Raw genomic sequence first — 15,409 nt, 5'->3', positions numbered from 1 at the left:
CCAAATGGACCATCTTAGAGAAGCGATCACAAACCACCCAAATGACTGACATTTTTTGAGAGACGGGAAGATCTGAAATAAAATCCATAGAGATATGTGTCCAAGGCCTCTTCGGGACCGGCAAGGGCAAAAGCAACCCACTGGCACCAGAACAGCAGGGCTTAGCCCGAGCACAAATCCCACAGGACTGCACAAAAGAACGCACATCCCGCGACAGAGATGGCCACCAAAAGGATCTAGCCACTAACTCTCTGGTACCAAAGATTCCAGGATGACCAGCCAACACCAAACAATGAACCTCAGAGATAACTTTATTCGTCCACCTATCAGGGACAAACAGTTTCTCCGCTGGGCAACGATCAGGTTTATTAGCCTGAAATTTTTGCAGCACCCGCCGCAAATCAGGGGAGATGGCAGACACAATTACTCCCTCTTTGAGAATACCCGCCGGCTCAGACAAACCCGGAGAGTCGGGCACAAAACTCCTAGACAGAGGATCCGCCTTCACATTTTTAGAGCCCGGAAGGTACGAAACCACAAAGTCAAAACGGGCAAAAAACAGCGACCAACGAGCCTGTCTAGGATTCAACCGCTTGGCAGACTCGAGATAAGTCAAGTTCTTATGATCAGTCAAGACCACCACACGATGCTTAGCTCCTTCAAGCCAATGACGCCACTCCTCGAATGCCCACTTCATGGCCAGCAACTCTCGATTGCCAACATCATAATTTCGCTCAGGAGGCGAAAACTTCCTGGAAAAGAAGGCGCATGGTTTCATCACCGAGCAATCAGAACTTCTCTGCAACAAAACAGCCCCCGCTCCAATCTCAGAAGCATCAACCTCGACCTGGAATGGAAGTGAAGCATCTGGTTGACACAACACAGGGGCAGAAGAAAACCGACGCTTCAACTCTTGAAAAGCTTCCACAGCAGCAGAAGACCAATTGACCACATCAGCACCCTTCTTGGTCAAATCGGTCAATGGTTTAGCAATACTAGAAAAGTTGCAGATGAAGCGACGATAAAAATTAGCAAAGCCCAGGAACTTTTGCAGACTTTTCAGAGATGTCGGCTGAGTCCAATCATGGATGGCTTGGACCTTAACAGGGTCCATCTCGACAGTAGAAGGGGAAAAAATGAACCCCAAAAATGAAACCTTCTGAACACCAAAGAGACACTTAGATCCCTTCACAAACAAAGAATTAGCACGCAGGACCTGAAACACCGTTCTGACCTGCTTCACATGAGACTCCCAATCATCCGAGAAGATCAAAATATCATCCAAGTATACAATCAGGAATTTATCCAGGTACTCTCGGAAGATGTCATGCATAAAGGACTGAAACACTGATGGAGCATTGGCAAGTCCGAATGGCATTACTAGATACTCAAAATGGCCCTCGGGCGTATAAATGCAGTTTTCCATTCATCGCCTCGCTTAATACGCACAAGATTATATGCACCACGAAGATCTATCTTGGTGAACCAACTAGCCCCCTTAATCCGAGCAAACAAATCAGATAACAGCGGCAAGGGGTACTGAAATTTAACCGTGATCTTATTTAGAAGGCGGTAATCTATACAAGGTCTCAGCGAACCATCCTTCTTGGCCACAAAAAAGAACCCTGCTCCTAATGGCGACGATGACGGGCGAATATGCCCCTTCTCCAAGGACTCCTTCACGTAACTCCGCATAGCGGCGTGCTCAGGCACAGATAAATTAAACAGTCGACCTTTTGGGAATTTACTACCAGGAATCAAATCGATAGCACAATCACAATCCCTATGCGGAGGTAGGGTATCGGACTTGGGCTCATCAAATACATCCCGGTAATCAGACAAGAACTCTGGAACCTCAGAAGGGGTGGATGACGAAATAGACAGAAATGGGACATCACCATGTACCCCCTGACAACCCCAGCTGGACACAGACATGGATTTCCAATCTAATACTGGATTATGGACTTGCAGCCATGGCAACCCCAACACGACCACATCATGCAGATTATGCAACACCAGAAAGCGAATAACCTCCTGATGTGCAGGAGCCATGCACATGGTCAGCTGGGTCCAGTATTGAGGCTTATTCTTGGCCAAAGGCGTAGCATCAATTCCTCTCAATGGAATAGGACACTGCAAGGGCTCCAAGAAAAACCCACAACGCCTAGCATACTCCAAGTCCATCAAATTCAGGGCAGCACCTGAATCCACAAATGCCATGACAGAATAAGATGACAAAGAGCAGATCAAGGTAACGGACAAAAGAAATTTTGACTGTACCGTACCAATGGTGGCAGACCTAGCGAACCGCTTAGTGTGCTTAGGACAATCAGAGATAGCATGAGTGGAATCACCACAGTAGAAACACAGCCCATTCTGACGTCTGTGTTCTTGCCGTTCAACTCTGGTCAAAGTCCTATCGCACTGCATAGGCTCAGGTTTATTCTCAGATAATACCACCAAATGGTGCACAGATTTACGCTCACGCAAACGTCGACCGATCTGAATGGCCAAAGACATAGACTCATTCAGACCAGCAGGCATAGGAAATCCCACCATGACATCCTTAAGGGCTTCAGATAGACCCTTTCTGGAAATAGCTGCGAGCGCACCTTCATTCCATTGAGTGAGTATGGACCACTTTCTAAATTTCTGACAATATACCTCTATCTCATCCTCACCCTGACACAGAGCCAGCAAATTTTTCTCTGCCTGATCCACTGAATTAGGTTCATCGTACAGCAATCCGAGCGCCAGGAAAAACGCATCAATATTACTTAATGCAGGATCTCCTGGCGCAAGAGAAAATGCCCAGTCCTGAGGGTCGCCACGTAAAAAAGAAATAATGATCCTAACTTGTTGAACTGGGTCACCAGAGGAGCGAGGTTTCAAAGCCAGAAATAGTTTACAATTATTTTTGAAACTCAGAAATTTAGTTCTATCTCCAAAAAACAAATCAGGAATAGGAATTCTTGGTTCTAACATAGAATTCTGAACCACAAAGTCTTGAATATTTTGTACTCTTGCCGTGAGCTGATCCACACATGAAGACAGACCTTTAATGTCCATCGCTACACCTGTGTCCTGAACCACCCAAATGTCTAGGGGAAAAAAAAGGCAAAACACAGTGCAGAGAAAAAAAAATGGTCTCAGAACTTCTTTTTTCCCTCTATTGGGAATCATTAGTACTTTGGGCCTCCAGTACTGTTATGGCTGGTAATTCAGTACCACAATGGACATAGAAGTCAGAGCACATACAGTGATCTGACAATAACCCAAAAACATAGAACGAGCTCTGAGACGTGGGAACTCTGCTGACCGCAATCCCTAATCCTCTCCAACCACACTAGAGGCAGCCGTGGATTGCGCCTAACGCTCCCTATGCAACTCGGCACAGCCTGAGAAACTAGTTAGCCTGAAGATAGAAAATAAGCCTACCTTGCCTCAGAGAAATACCCCAAAGGAAAAGGCAGCCCCCCACATATAATGACTGTGAGTTAAGATGAAAAGACAAACGTAGAGATGAAATAGATTTAGCAAAGTGAGGCCCGACTTTCTGAACAGAGCGAGGATAGGAAAGGTAACTTTGCGGTCAACACAAAACCCTACAAACAACCACGCAAAGGCGCAAGAAAGCAAGCAAGAAAAACCAAATAAACAAGCTGGACAGAAAAAACAGCAAACAAAAATAACACAAGAGCAACTTAGCTATGCAGAGCAGCAGGCCACAGGAACGATCCAGGAGAAAGCAAGTCCAATACTAGAACATTGACTGGAGGCCAGGATCAAAGCACTAGGTGGAGTTAAATAGAGCAGCACCTAACGACTTCACCACATCACCTGAGGAAGGAAACTCAGAAGCCGCAGTACCACTCTCCTCCACCAATGGAAGCTCATAGAGAGAATCAGCCGAAGTACCACTTGTGACCACAGGAGGGAGCTATGCCACAGAATTCACAACAGTGCTCATCTCACCTGCTTCAATAAGAGGCGTGCAACTCTTAATGAATCAGAAGCCTCAGGCTGCCGTCACACTAGCAGTATTTGGTCAGTATTTTACATCAGTATTTGAAAGCCAAAATCAGGAGTGGTGCATATGTTTCTATTATACTTTTACTCTAATTGCTCCACTCCTGGTTTTGGCTTACAGATACTGATGTAAAATACTGACCAAATACTGCTAGTGTGATGGCAGCCTCACTCTTCACCCTGCTTCTTCATCAAGACCAGCATGAAAGTTTTGGAACTTATGTCTTCTATTTTATCCCTGTTTACCATCCCCTCTCCATAGGAACATCAGGCCCATATAGACTGTATGTTAGACTTTATAATAGACAGATTATATACAATTCTCAACGTTTCGGCATATTTAGCCTTTTTCAAGAGACTTCTGTCTTTCTGTAATATATATACAAATGGAAAATATGCAAATGAAATAAAGTTTTAAACAAAATAAACAAGAAAATGCATCCTGCAAAATGGTATACGCTACTCCATATCACTTAATATACTTTTTGGACCCAACCAGCTCATTACGTAACATCATTCAAATATGAAAAAGTCAACAAATAAAGGTAGAAAATAATTATAATAATAAGTAATTACTGACATAAGGACCCTTATTAGACCAAGAGCATCATAGAACAAAAAAAGATAAATATGCAATCAGAAAAAATAAATATATATGTATGTATGTATAGAAAACGCAAAATACGAAACAACGCAAAAAGAAAAAAGAAAAAACATGCCACCAAAAAACAGCAGCCTAAAGAAATATGTCTTCACTACACTTGGGGGTACATAGTCTCATGAGTTATGTATGAATAACAAGCAAGCCGTAGCCAAAATACATAGGTTATCTTCCTACAATGACATCCTTAATCTGCATATTCCCAGTGTCTGTAATGTGTGTGACCTCATGCCTATGAATAAAAATACAGACACCTTATATAGTGTGTAAAAAGTACGTATAGACACCACTTGTGTGTTCTTAAAATAAACAGAAACTATTTACTTATCAGTATGCGGAGCAGAGGTAGAAATTCCACTGTAGGGACAAACAAGGACCATTAGATAGCACCATATAATACCTACTTTATACTAGGCAAGAAAGCGCCTGCTGATAGTTTACCTTCACTGCAAAAATCACTGGTAAACACCGCTAAAGTGTCCAGTAAGAAAATCCGGGAGGAGACTGTGACCGCTTGGCGTGGAGGTGAGTAAAAGAAAGCCTGATATCGGCTTTATAAGCCTCTTGCGGTGAGCGTGCGAGTACAAGTACTTCCGGGTGAAGGGATAACCCCATGATGCAGAGCGCGCTCATGTGGTCCGGAGAGAGCCGAAAGACGCTGATCAAAGCTGAGTACAACGAGATGGCGCATGCGCAGATGTATCGGCGCTTGTATTCTAGTTCCCGCCTATGTGCTGCAAGGAAGGAAAAAGAGAACCATTAGAAAAGGGAATAAAATATGAATTACTTGTAAAGTGTGCAATTTATGATGATCCATGCTATGCAAGACTGATGTCTATGTTACTCTGCTACTGAAACAAACCTAATGTCTGTATAATAAGCAAAAAATTATAAGCAAAAAATTATTATAAAAGGACCAATAGTAATTATTAATTTATCTCTCTGCTTCTGATACTATAGAGGTCCGAAAGAGGACAACAATTGTCAGGTCATATTAATAAATATCGAATGAATATTAAGTGTCAAATGTTAAATTATGGTAAATTATAGACCTTAAAGACCAAAAAAGGGTCCATGAATACATGGGGGATCAGAGAGAATAGACTGGACTGTAATTCCAAAAACCAGTAAGTATAATATGATACATCCCACCAAGGGCATCCTATTATTTTACGAATATTCGGTATATTGAATATAGACCAGAAAAAACCTAATTCAAGAGACCTCGTAATCTCTATTGAGACCTAGTAGGTGAGGGTTTGGAGTGTATGGATCCAAAAGGATTTACGTTCTTTCAATCTCTTAATCCTATCCCCTCCCCTTCTAGCCAATGGAACATGTTCTATAACCTGATACCTAAATTGAGCTACAGTATGATTGTTTTGTAAAAAATGAGCTGGAACTGGGAGTAATGTTCTGCCACATCTGATGGTTGATTTATGTTGGGAATCCTTTTCGATCCATACGCTCCAACCCCTCACCCCACTAGGTCTCAATAGAGACCTGACAATTGTTGTCCTCTTTTGGACCTCTATAGTATCACGGGATTATCCCTTCACCCGGAAGTATTTGTACTTGCACGCTCACCGCAAGAGGCTTATAAAGCCGATATCAGGCTTTCTTTTACTCACCTCCACCTCAAGCGGTCACAGTCTCCTCCCGGATTTTCTTACCGGACACTTTAGTGGCGTTTACCAGTGATTTTTGCAGTGAAGGTAAACTATCAGCAGGCGCTTTCTTGCCTGGTATAAAGTAGGTATTATATGGTGCTATCTAATGTTCCCTGTTTGTCCCTACAGTGGGATTTCTACCTCTGCTCCGCGTACTGATAAGTAAAGTATTTTCTGTTTACTTTGAGCCACACAAGTGGTGTCTATACGTACTTTTTACACACTGTATAAGGTGTCAGTATTTTTATTCGTAGGCATGAGGTCACACACATTACGGACACTGGGAATATGCAGATTAAGGATGTCATTGTAGGAAGATAACCTACGTATTTTGGTTACGGCTTGCTTGCTATTCATACATAACTCATGAGACTATGTACCCCCAAGTGTAGTGAAGACATGTTTCTTTAGGCTGCTGTTTTTTGGTGGCATGTTTTTTCTTTTTTCTTTTTGCGTTGTTTCGTATTTTGCGTTTTCTATACATACATACATATATATTTATTTTTTCTGATTGCATATTTAGCTTTTTTTGTTCTATGATGCTCTTGGTCTAATAAGGGTCCTTATGTCAGTAATTACTTCTTACTATAATTAGTTTCTACCTTTATTGTTGACTTTTTCATATTCGAATCATGTTACATAATGAGTTGGTTGGGTCCAAAAGGTATATTAAGTGATATGGAATAGCGTATACCGTTTTTGCAGGATGCATTTTCTTGTTTATTTTGTTTAAAACTTTATTTCATTTGCATATTTTCCATTTGTATATATTACTGAAAGACAGAAGTCTCTTGAAAAAGGCTAAATATGCCGAAACGTTGAGAATTGTATTGTCTATCATAAAGTCTACAGAATTTGTCTATGTGGAATCCCACCAACACATATATTTTTCCTTTGGAATAAAAATTAATGAATAACCAAGCAATCTCCTTTCTTTGTGTGCCGGAGTTTCTATCTATAATATATATTGGACTATTTTTTCTCCTGGCACCTCTAATTGGACAGTGAGCACCCTCTTAACCATAATTTTTTAGACTGTATGTTAAACATTTAAACTTGGAACTAAAATCATTTGTTTTACATAGAGGAAAGACAAGTCCATGGCTTTTGTTAATATTTATTAGGTATTATTTGCAAGACACACTTTCCACAATGTTATACACGTGTTAATAACTCTAATTTTTTTTCAGATGTCCTGTCAGTTATGATTATAATCCAAATTGTGGTTTATCTGTTTTTCATCTTTGCTGATATTGAGATATTATACACTGCTATGGAGGTAAAGTATTTTAGATTGCATATATGATCAAAGCTCAAATCTTATTTAATTTTGCAAGAGTCTATTTTCTCTGTATGATAAGACTTCACATAATCCTTTAATTTTCTTGTATCTGTTTCATCAAACATTACAACTCAATATTACTGCTCTTACTAACAATGAAGATAGACAACTACATATTAATGTCTGATCAAGGATTTTACTTGATAAAGTTTACTAACCAAGTAGCTAATTCAATATATAAGGCCATTGACTTCATTATTTTTCATTAAAATATGAAAAAAATAGCAAATAAATATTATGCATAAAAAGTTTTGTTCATACCTTCATCATTGTTGTTAGCTGTAACAGAAACCATAGAGTACCGTAGAGTAGTCCTAAATCACTTATAGGAGAGATAGACCTGCTGACCACTGATCCATTGATTATGAAGGACAGTTTTGTGACATCTTGATGTCTATCATTTTGGTTGACTGAGATTATTGCTTCATGCGTAGTGTTGAGCGATATCGGGAAATGTCGGATCAGATTGGATCAGACCGGTACCCAAAAAATATTGGATATCGCCGATTCCGATACCGGAAACCAATGCAAGTCAATGGGACAAAAATATCGGAATGAAAATAAAACCCTTTCTTTCCTTGTAGGTTAATTGTACATGAAGGAAAACAACTAAGAATAATGTAGAATGTATTGGTGGAGGTGGAGGAGACATTAAAGGCATAGAGGTTAAGCCCAATCAAATGGAATAGCAGGAATTATTTTTTTTAAGACGTTAGGAGTTACAAAAATATTGACAATGTTAAGTTTTTTATATTTTGGCAGATATTTATGTTTCTTTACTTCCATGCTCTTCACCTTCTTTTTTAGTTCTCCCACACGTTCTCCTTCATCATCCTCAGCAGCAGCATCTTTTTCATCAACTTCTTATTCACCTTATTCATCTTCTTCTTCTTCACCTTCTTCCTATTATTCTTTTTTTTACATTCTTCATATTCTTCTTATTCAACTATTATTCTTCTTCATATTCTACTTCTTCATCTTCTTCATATTCTTCTTCTTCATCATATTCTTATTTGTGACAGGCATTCCTGTAGTTGTTATCTATAAAAGTTTGAAGATTACTCCTTCTGTTCTGCCTGTCACAAAAGATTTACAACAGGATTTGTCCGCGTTCAGTTTGGCCTGCAGCAGCAGGTATTTTCCAGGGGCACCAAGAGGAGGAATGGACTCACCCCCATACACTGCTTAGTCTTCTTCTGCTTATAATTTCGATAATATCTTTTGCTCTGTTTTTCAGTCATATGCTTAATGTTCTTCTGCTTTTTGTTCTGCAGCTTCTTGGTCTTCTGCTTCTTGGTCTTCTGTCTCTTGTTCTTCTGTATCTTGGTGGTTGTCTTCTTGTACTTTGTCTTCTTGGTCATATTCTTCAGGGTCGTCACCTTCAGGGTCTTTGTCTTCTTTGGGGCGGTCTTCAGGGTCATCGTTTTCAGGGTCGTCGTCTTCGGGGTCATCGTCTTCTTCGGGGTCATCTTCAGGGTTGTCGTCTTCAGGGTTGTCGTCTTCGGGGTCGTCGTCTTCTTCGGGGTGGTCTTCAGGGTCGTCGTCTTTAGGGTCATCGTCAGGGAGATCCAGAGTGATTACCAAAAACCATTTCAAAAAGCTTGAACTTGGAAATGTAGCAGAAGGTACAAGAAAGCTGAGGAACTGCCGAGAACCAGCTGATGGTACTGGAACACGGATGGGTAGCAGAAGGTACAAGAGCCAATGGAACTACCGAGGACCAGCTGATGGTACTGGAACCCGGTTACTAAGCACTTGTTTTCTGTGCCAGAAAGCACTACCAAGGACCAGCAGACATTGGTGGAGCTTGAATACCGAGAAGGAGGCACCTAATCCAAAGGCACTTCCTGGAACCAGCTGATGTTACTGGAACCCAGGGGGGCATATTCAAGATTGATTTCCAAAGAACCAGCTAATGGTACTGGAACTCAGATAGGCAGTAGAAGGTACACATGAAAAAAAAAGTTGCAAGGCCGCGAGCTGGCCCGAGTTACCAAAACCCACAGTCCTACAGGGGGTTCTTGTCCTATTGGCACTACGGAACCAGCCTTTGTTGCCATATCCCCCAGCCCACATAGGAAGCACCTAAACTGCAGGCACCATAGAGTCAGCTAACCCGACCGCAACACGACAGGACAACGTATTGGAGGCAACGTGACGTGGACACTACCCGGAAACAGCTGGCGTGCTGGAACCAGGCTGGGCAGGAGAGAGTACCCGTGCCAAAGACACTGCTGGGAAACAGCTGGAGGTGCTGGAACCCAGGGTAAATACTAGAAATAGAGTGGAGGCAGAGGCCTAATTGGAGCAAGTTTAAAATCAGTAGTAGTGTGAATGTGGACAGAGCAGGAGAAATTGCTGGACACACAGCAGGGGATCAGCTGACGTTACTGAACCCCAATAACACTGGAGCATGTGTTGACTGTGCAGACGGCACTTCTGAGCAGCAACTGGCGGTGTTGGAGTCCAGGGTAAATACTAGAAACAGAGTGGAGGCAGAGGCCTAATTAGAGCAAGTTTAAATCAGTAGTAGTGTGAATGTTGACAGAGCAGGAGAAATTGCCGGACACACAGCAGGGGATCAGCTGACATTACTGAACCCCAATAACACTGGAGCATGTGTTGACTGTGCAGATGGCACTTCTGAGCAGCAACTGGCGGTGTTGGAGCCCAGGGATTACAGTTCAGGTGGTAGAAACATGAACACAAGAGGAGACCTGGATACTGTTGCCAACCAATTATCTAATCTGGAAGAGGACTGGCAAATTCCTGAGAGATCCATGCCTTGTTCATTTTCAGAAAAGTAAGCAGGTCAACGTTATCGGAGGATATTTGCATGCGATGGTCTGTTAGTACACCACCTGCAGCACTAAAGACGCGTTCCGATAATACACTAGCAGCAGGGCAAGCCAGCACCTCCAATGCATACTGGCTAAGCACTGGCCATGTATCCAGCTTAGAGATCCAAAACTTGAAGGGGGAAGAGCCATCTGGAAGAACACTGAAAGGGCAAGGCATGAAGTCTGTCACCATCTGATGGAAACGTTGCCTCCTGCTGACTGGAGCCGTCTGTGATGGTGTAGACATTTGTGGCGGGGACACAAAACTTTGCCACATTTGGGCCATACTGGTCTTGCCTTGTGCTGAGGCGCTGCTTCTGCTCCCTCTTTGTGCAGAGCTTCCTCCACTGCCTCGACGCACAGAGCTGCTTTGTAAAGCACTAGCAGCACTGCTCTCGGGTGGAATGGAGAACGTGATGGAATGCACCAGTGCGTCTTGGTACTCCCGCATTTTACGCTCCCGGTTCAATGGTGTTATGAGGCTTTGTAAGTTGTCCCGCAGCGAGGATCTAGGAGGGTGGACACCCAATAATCAGCCGTGTTGAGAATGTGGGTGATGCGGCAGTCATTTCTCAGGCACTGCAGCATGAAATCAACCATGTGCTGCAGACTGCAAACTGGCCAAGAAATGCTGTCCCCTGCTTGAGGTGTGATCTCGGGTTGCTCTGCATCACCCCCCCTCGCTCTACATACTGACTACTAGAGCATTTTGTACTGTCCACCTCTGGAAATATGGCTTCCTCCTCCATTGACTCCTCCTCATCCTCCTCACAAAGTGTCACCTGCCTAGGCCTTTGTGAGGAACCACGTTGCGCAGACTGTCTAGAAGCAGATGGCATTTGTGACTCCTCATCCTCCACCTCTTCCAAAACCTCCTCCCTTAGTGCTTGCAGTGTTTTTTCAAGCAGGCAGATAAGGGGGATAGTCATGCTGACTAGTGCATCATCTGCACTCGCCATCCGCGTGAAATCATTGAAGGCACGCAAAACGTGGCAGATGTCCTTCATAGAGGCCCACTCAATGGTGGTGAAGTGTGAACGGCGCGCAGTGCGACTTGTTTGCACCTGATGCAGCTCCAACATATGTAACGTTGAATTCCACCTGGTGGGTAGGTCAAATATGATGCAATGTTCCGGAAGGCAGAATCGGCGCTGCAGAGCTGCAATGCGCGATCTTCCCATGCTGGAACACCACAAGTGAGCGCACTCTATGCGGACCTTGTGCAGTAGTTCATCAAGATCCGGATAGACCCTCAAAAAACTCTGCACAACCAAGTTGAGCACATGTGCCAGACATGGGATGTGAGTGAGGTTGCCTAGGCCCAGAGCTGCCACCATTGCTGCCATTGTCACACACTACCATGCCTGGCTGGAGATTCGCTGGCACAAACCACACGTCACTCTGCTGCTTGATGGCATTCCAGAGCTCCTGCGCTGTGTGGCTTCGATTCCCCAAAGAAATAAATTTTAATACGGCCTGATGACATTTGGCCGTGGCTGTGCTCATATCGGTCGTAACAGGTAAGCGTTCACGGGTCCATGTGGAGGTAGAGCGTGATGGCTCCTGCAGCGCTGATTCAGAGGAACTGGAGTATGAGGAGGAGTCAATGTGTACAGACTGGATTCCTGCAATCCTTGGAGTTGACAGAACACATACAGCGCCACTCTCAAGATCTGTACCCGGCTCCACAACATTGACCCAATGGGCAGTGAGGGAAAGGTATCGTCCCTGTCCATGCTGACTGGTCCACGCATCGGTGGTGAGGTGGACCTTGCTACTGACGGTGTTCAGTAGCGCATGTTTTATGTGTCCCTCCACATGCTTGTGCAGGGCAGGGACGGCTTGCCTGCTGAAATAAAAGCGGCTGGGCACATTGTACTGTGGGACTACCAATGCCATGAAGTTACAGAAGGTGTCAGTCTCCACCAGCCTGAATGATAGCATTTCAAGGGACAGTAGTTTTGCAATGCCAGCATTCAGAGCCTGTGCTCGGGGGTGGTTTGCCGAGTATGGGCGCCTTTTCTCCCATGCCTGTGCTACCGATGGCTGTAGACTGGCCTGGGAGTGTGAGGATGAGAGGGAATGTGGTGCTGTGGTTGGAATGACACTGTGTCTCTGTACAACAGTGCCAGAGGTTCTTCCATGGCGATCCTGTGAGGAAGCCGAACCAGCTGTGTGTGAGCTGGAGGAAGAGGCTACAACATGAGCTGAAGAGGTGGTAGGTGGCGCTGTAGGTCAGCCTGGGTCTTCAATGTGTCTTGGTCCGCACATGTTTCCACATTTTTGTGGTATTGAGGTTGCTGACACTTTTCCCTCTTTTCACTTTCTGATTACACAGCTTGCATTTGACAAAGCAAATGTCATCTGCAACTGTGTCAAAAAAGGACCAGGCTCTGCAAGACTTGGGAGTGCCTGTTTTGGGTTTTGGAAGATGCATGCTCCTAATGGGTGCCTAAGTGGAGGCTACAGGCAACCGAGTGTGCCCCTCCTTCTCCCATCTTTTTTGGCCGTTCTGGGAATCTCTTCCTTAGAGCTGCTCCCACCACCTTCCTGTACCTCGCGACATGAAGGGTCAAGGACCTCATCATCTTCACTACCCTCTTCAAACAACTGCTTCTCATGGGTAGTCTCAACAGCACAGTATGCACCAGAAAGTGGCACCTGAGTCTCATCATCAGATGCGTACTGAGGTGTGCTGACCATAGGCACTGGCCCACCTGCCTCTTCAGATTCAGAGAGACAAAACTCTTGCACATCACTGCATACTACTTCTTCTTCAAATTCTAGAATGCTGCTTGGTTGGCCCCCTCTTTCCAAGCCAAGAGATTCAGAGAACAGAAGTAGAGATGGCTCCTGTCCAGGGCTCTCTGACTGCCTGGGCAATTTGGCAGGTGGTGAAGAGACAGATGGGTGCTCTTCAGTGCTCAGGACCTGAGAGGATCTGGAACTAATTGAAGTCAATGCGTTAGCTGCCATCCATCCGACAATGGCTTCAATTTGTTCTTCCCGCAGCAGTGGGCTATGGCAAGCTCCTACAAAGCTGCGCATAAAGGACTGTTCCCTGGTAAAACTGGGGGATGCTGAGTCACTGGTGCCCGCAGCAGGCAATGTAGGAGGTAGTGACGTATGCTGAGCAGACTACAACCGGAGGTGGCTGCAGAACACACTAGAGCGTGAGCTGCACTCACACACACAGACATCACAGACAGCAGTGAGCAGTGCAGAGAACTGTGCACTAGCACTGCAAGGCTGCAGAAAGGCTCCTCTATAGTGTTTGCAAGCAATCTAGCTGGATACGGATGGAACCACACTAATAGGAGAAATCAGGAAAAATGAGCAGCACTAATGCAAAAAAGGACAATGTATGAGGCAGTGATGCACGCTGAGCGGACTACAACAGGAGGTGGCTGCAGAACACACTGCAGCGTGAGCTGCACTCACACACACAGACCTCGCAGACAGCCACGAACAGTGCAGAGAACTGTGCACTAGCACTGCAAGGCTGCAGAAAGGCTCCTCTATCTACTCCTATATAGTGTTTGCAAGCAATCTAGCTGGATACGGATGGAAGCACACTAATAGAAGAAATCAGGAAAAATGAGCAGCATTAATGCAAAAAAGGGCAATGTATGAGGCAGTGACGCACGCTGAGCGGACTACAACCGGAGGTGGCTACAAAACACACTACAGTATGAGCTGCACTCACACACACAGACCTCGCAGACAGCCGTGAACAGTGCAGAGAACTGTGCACTAGCGCTGCAAGACTGCAGAAAGGCTCCAATATCTATCTATCTACTATTATATAGTGTTTGCAAGCAACCTAGCTGGATATGGATGGAACCACACTAATAGGAGAAATCAGGAAAAATGAGCAGCACTAATGCAAAAAAGGACAATGTATGAGGCAGTGATGCACGCTGAGCGGACTACAACAGGAGGTGGCTGCAGAACACACTGCAGCGTGAGCTGCACTCACACACACAGACCTCGCAGACAGCCACGAACAGTGCAGAGAACTGTGCACTAGCACTGCAAGGCTGCAGAAAGGCTCCTCTATCTACTCCTATATAGTGTTTGCAAGCAATCTAGCTGGATACGGATGGAAGCACACTAATAGAAGAAATCAGGAAAAATGAGCAGCATTAATGCAAAAAAGGGCAATGTATGAGGCAGTGACGCACGCTGAGCGGACTACAACCGGAGGTGGCTACAAAACACACTACAGTATGAGCTGCACTCACACACACAGACCTCGCAGACAGCCGTGAACAGTGCAGAGAACTGTGCACTAGCGCTGCAAGACTGCAGAAAGGCTCCAATATCTATCTATCTACTATTATATAGTGTTTGCAAGCAACCTAGCTGGATATGGATGGAACCACACTAATAGGAGAAATCAGGAAAAATGAGCAGCACTAATGCAAAAAAGGACAAATGTATGAGGCAGTGACACACGCTGATCGGACTACAACCGGAGGTGGCTGCAGAACACACTACAGCGTGAGCTGCACTCATACACAGAGACATCGCAGACAGCCGTGAACAGTGTTGCAAGGCAAAAGAAAGCTTCTCACACAGCGGTTGCTAAAGTAGCCTGGGTAAACCACAATAAAGCAAATCGCTAGCTCAAACTGTCCCTCAGAGTCAGAACAGCAGCATCCTGTCCCTAAGTAAATTCACGTCAGAGTGAACCCAAAATGGTGGCGGCGGCTTTTATAGTGCATAATGACATAATTTCAGCAGCCAATCACAGCCATGCCATTAGTTAACATGCCTAACAGGATGTGCCCACACTTCTTAGGATCCTCACTGGCTGAATAAAGTCAAACTGGCTCATTGCATTATGGGAACTTCCAATTCCGGT

General features: G+C 44.4%; 1 protein-coding gene across 1 annotated transcript in view; it reads left to right on the top strand.

The window, feature by feature from the left end:
• LOC138638114 (probable cation-transporting ATPase 13A4) overlaps positions 1–15,409 on the top strand; it is a 385,556-nt gene that overhangs the window by 359,438 nt on the left and 10,709 nt on the right. The window contains exon 28 of the mRNA XM_069727134.1: positions 7,551–7,639. Coding sequence (XP_069583235.1) covers positions 7,551–7,639 — 89 coding nt within the window. The remainder of the gene's footprint in view (positions 1–7,550; positions 7,640–15,409) is intronic.

The sequence above is a fragment of the Ranitomeya imitator genome, chromosome 5 (genome assembly GCF_032444005.1).
Source record: "Ranitomeya imitator isolate aRanImi1 chromosome 5, aRanImi1.pri, whole genome shotgun sequence".
NCBI lineage: Eukaryota > Metazoa > Chordata > Amphibia > Anura > Dendrobatidae > Ranitomeya > Ranitomeya imitator.
This window is presented reverse-complemented; position numbering and strand designations above follow the sequence as displayed.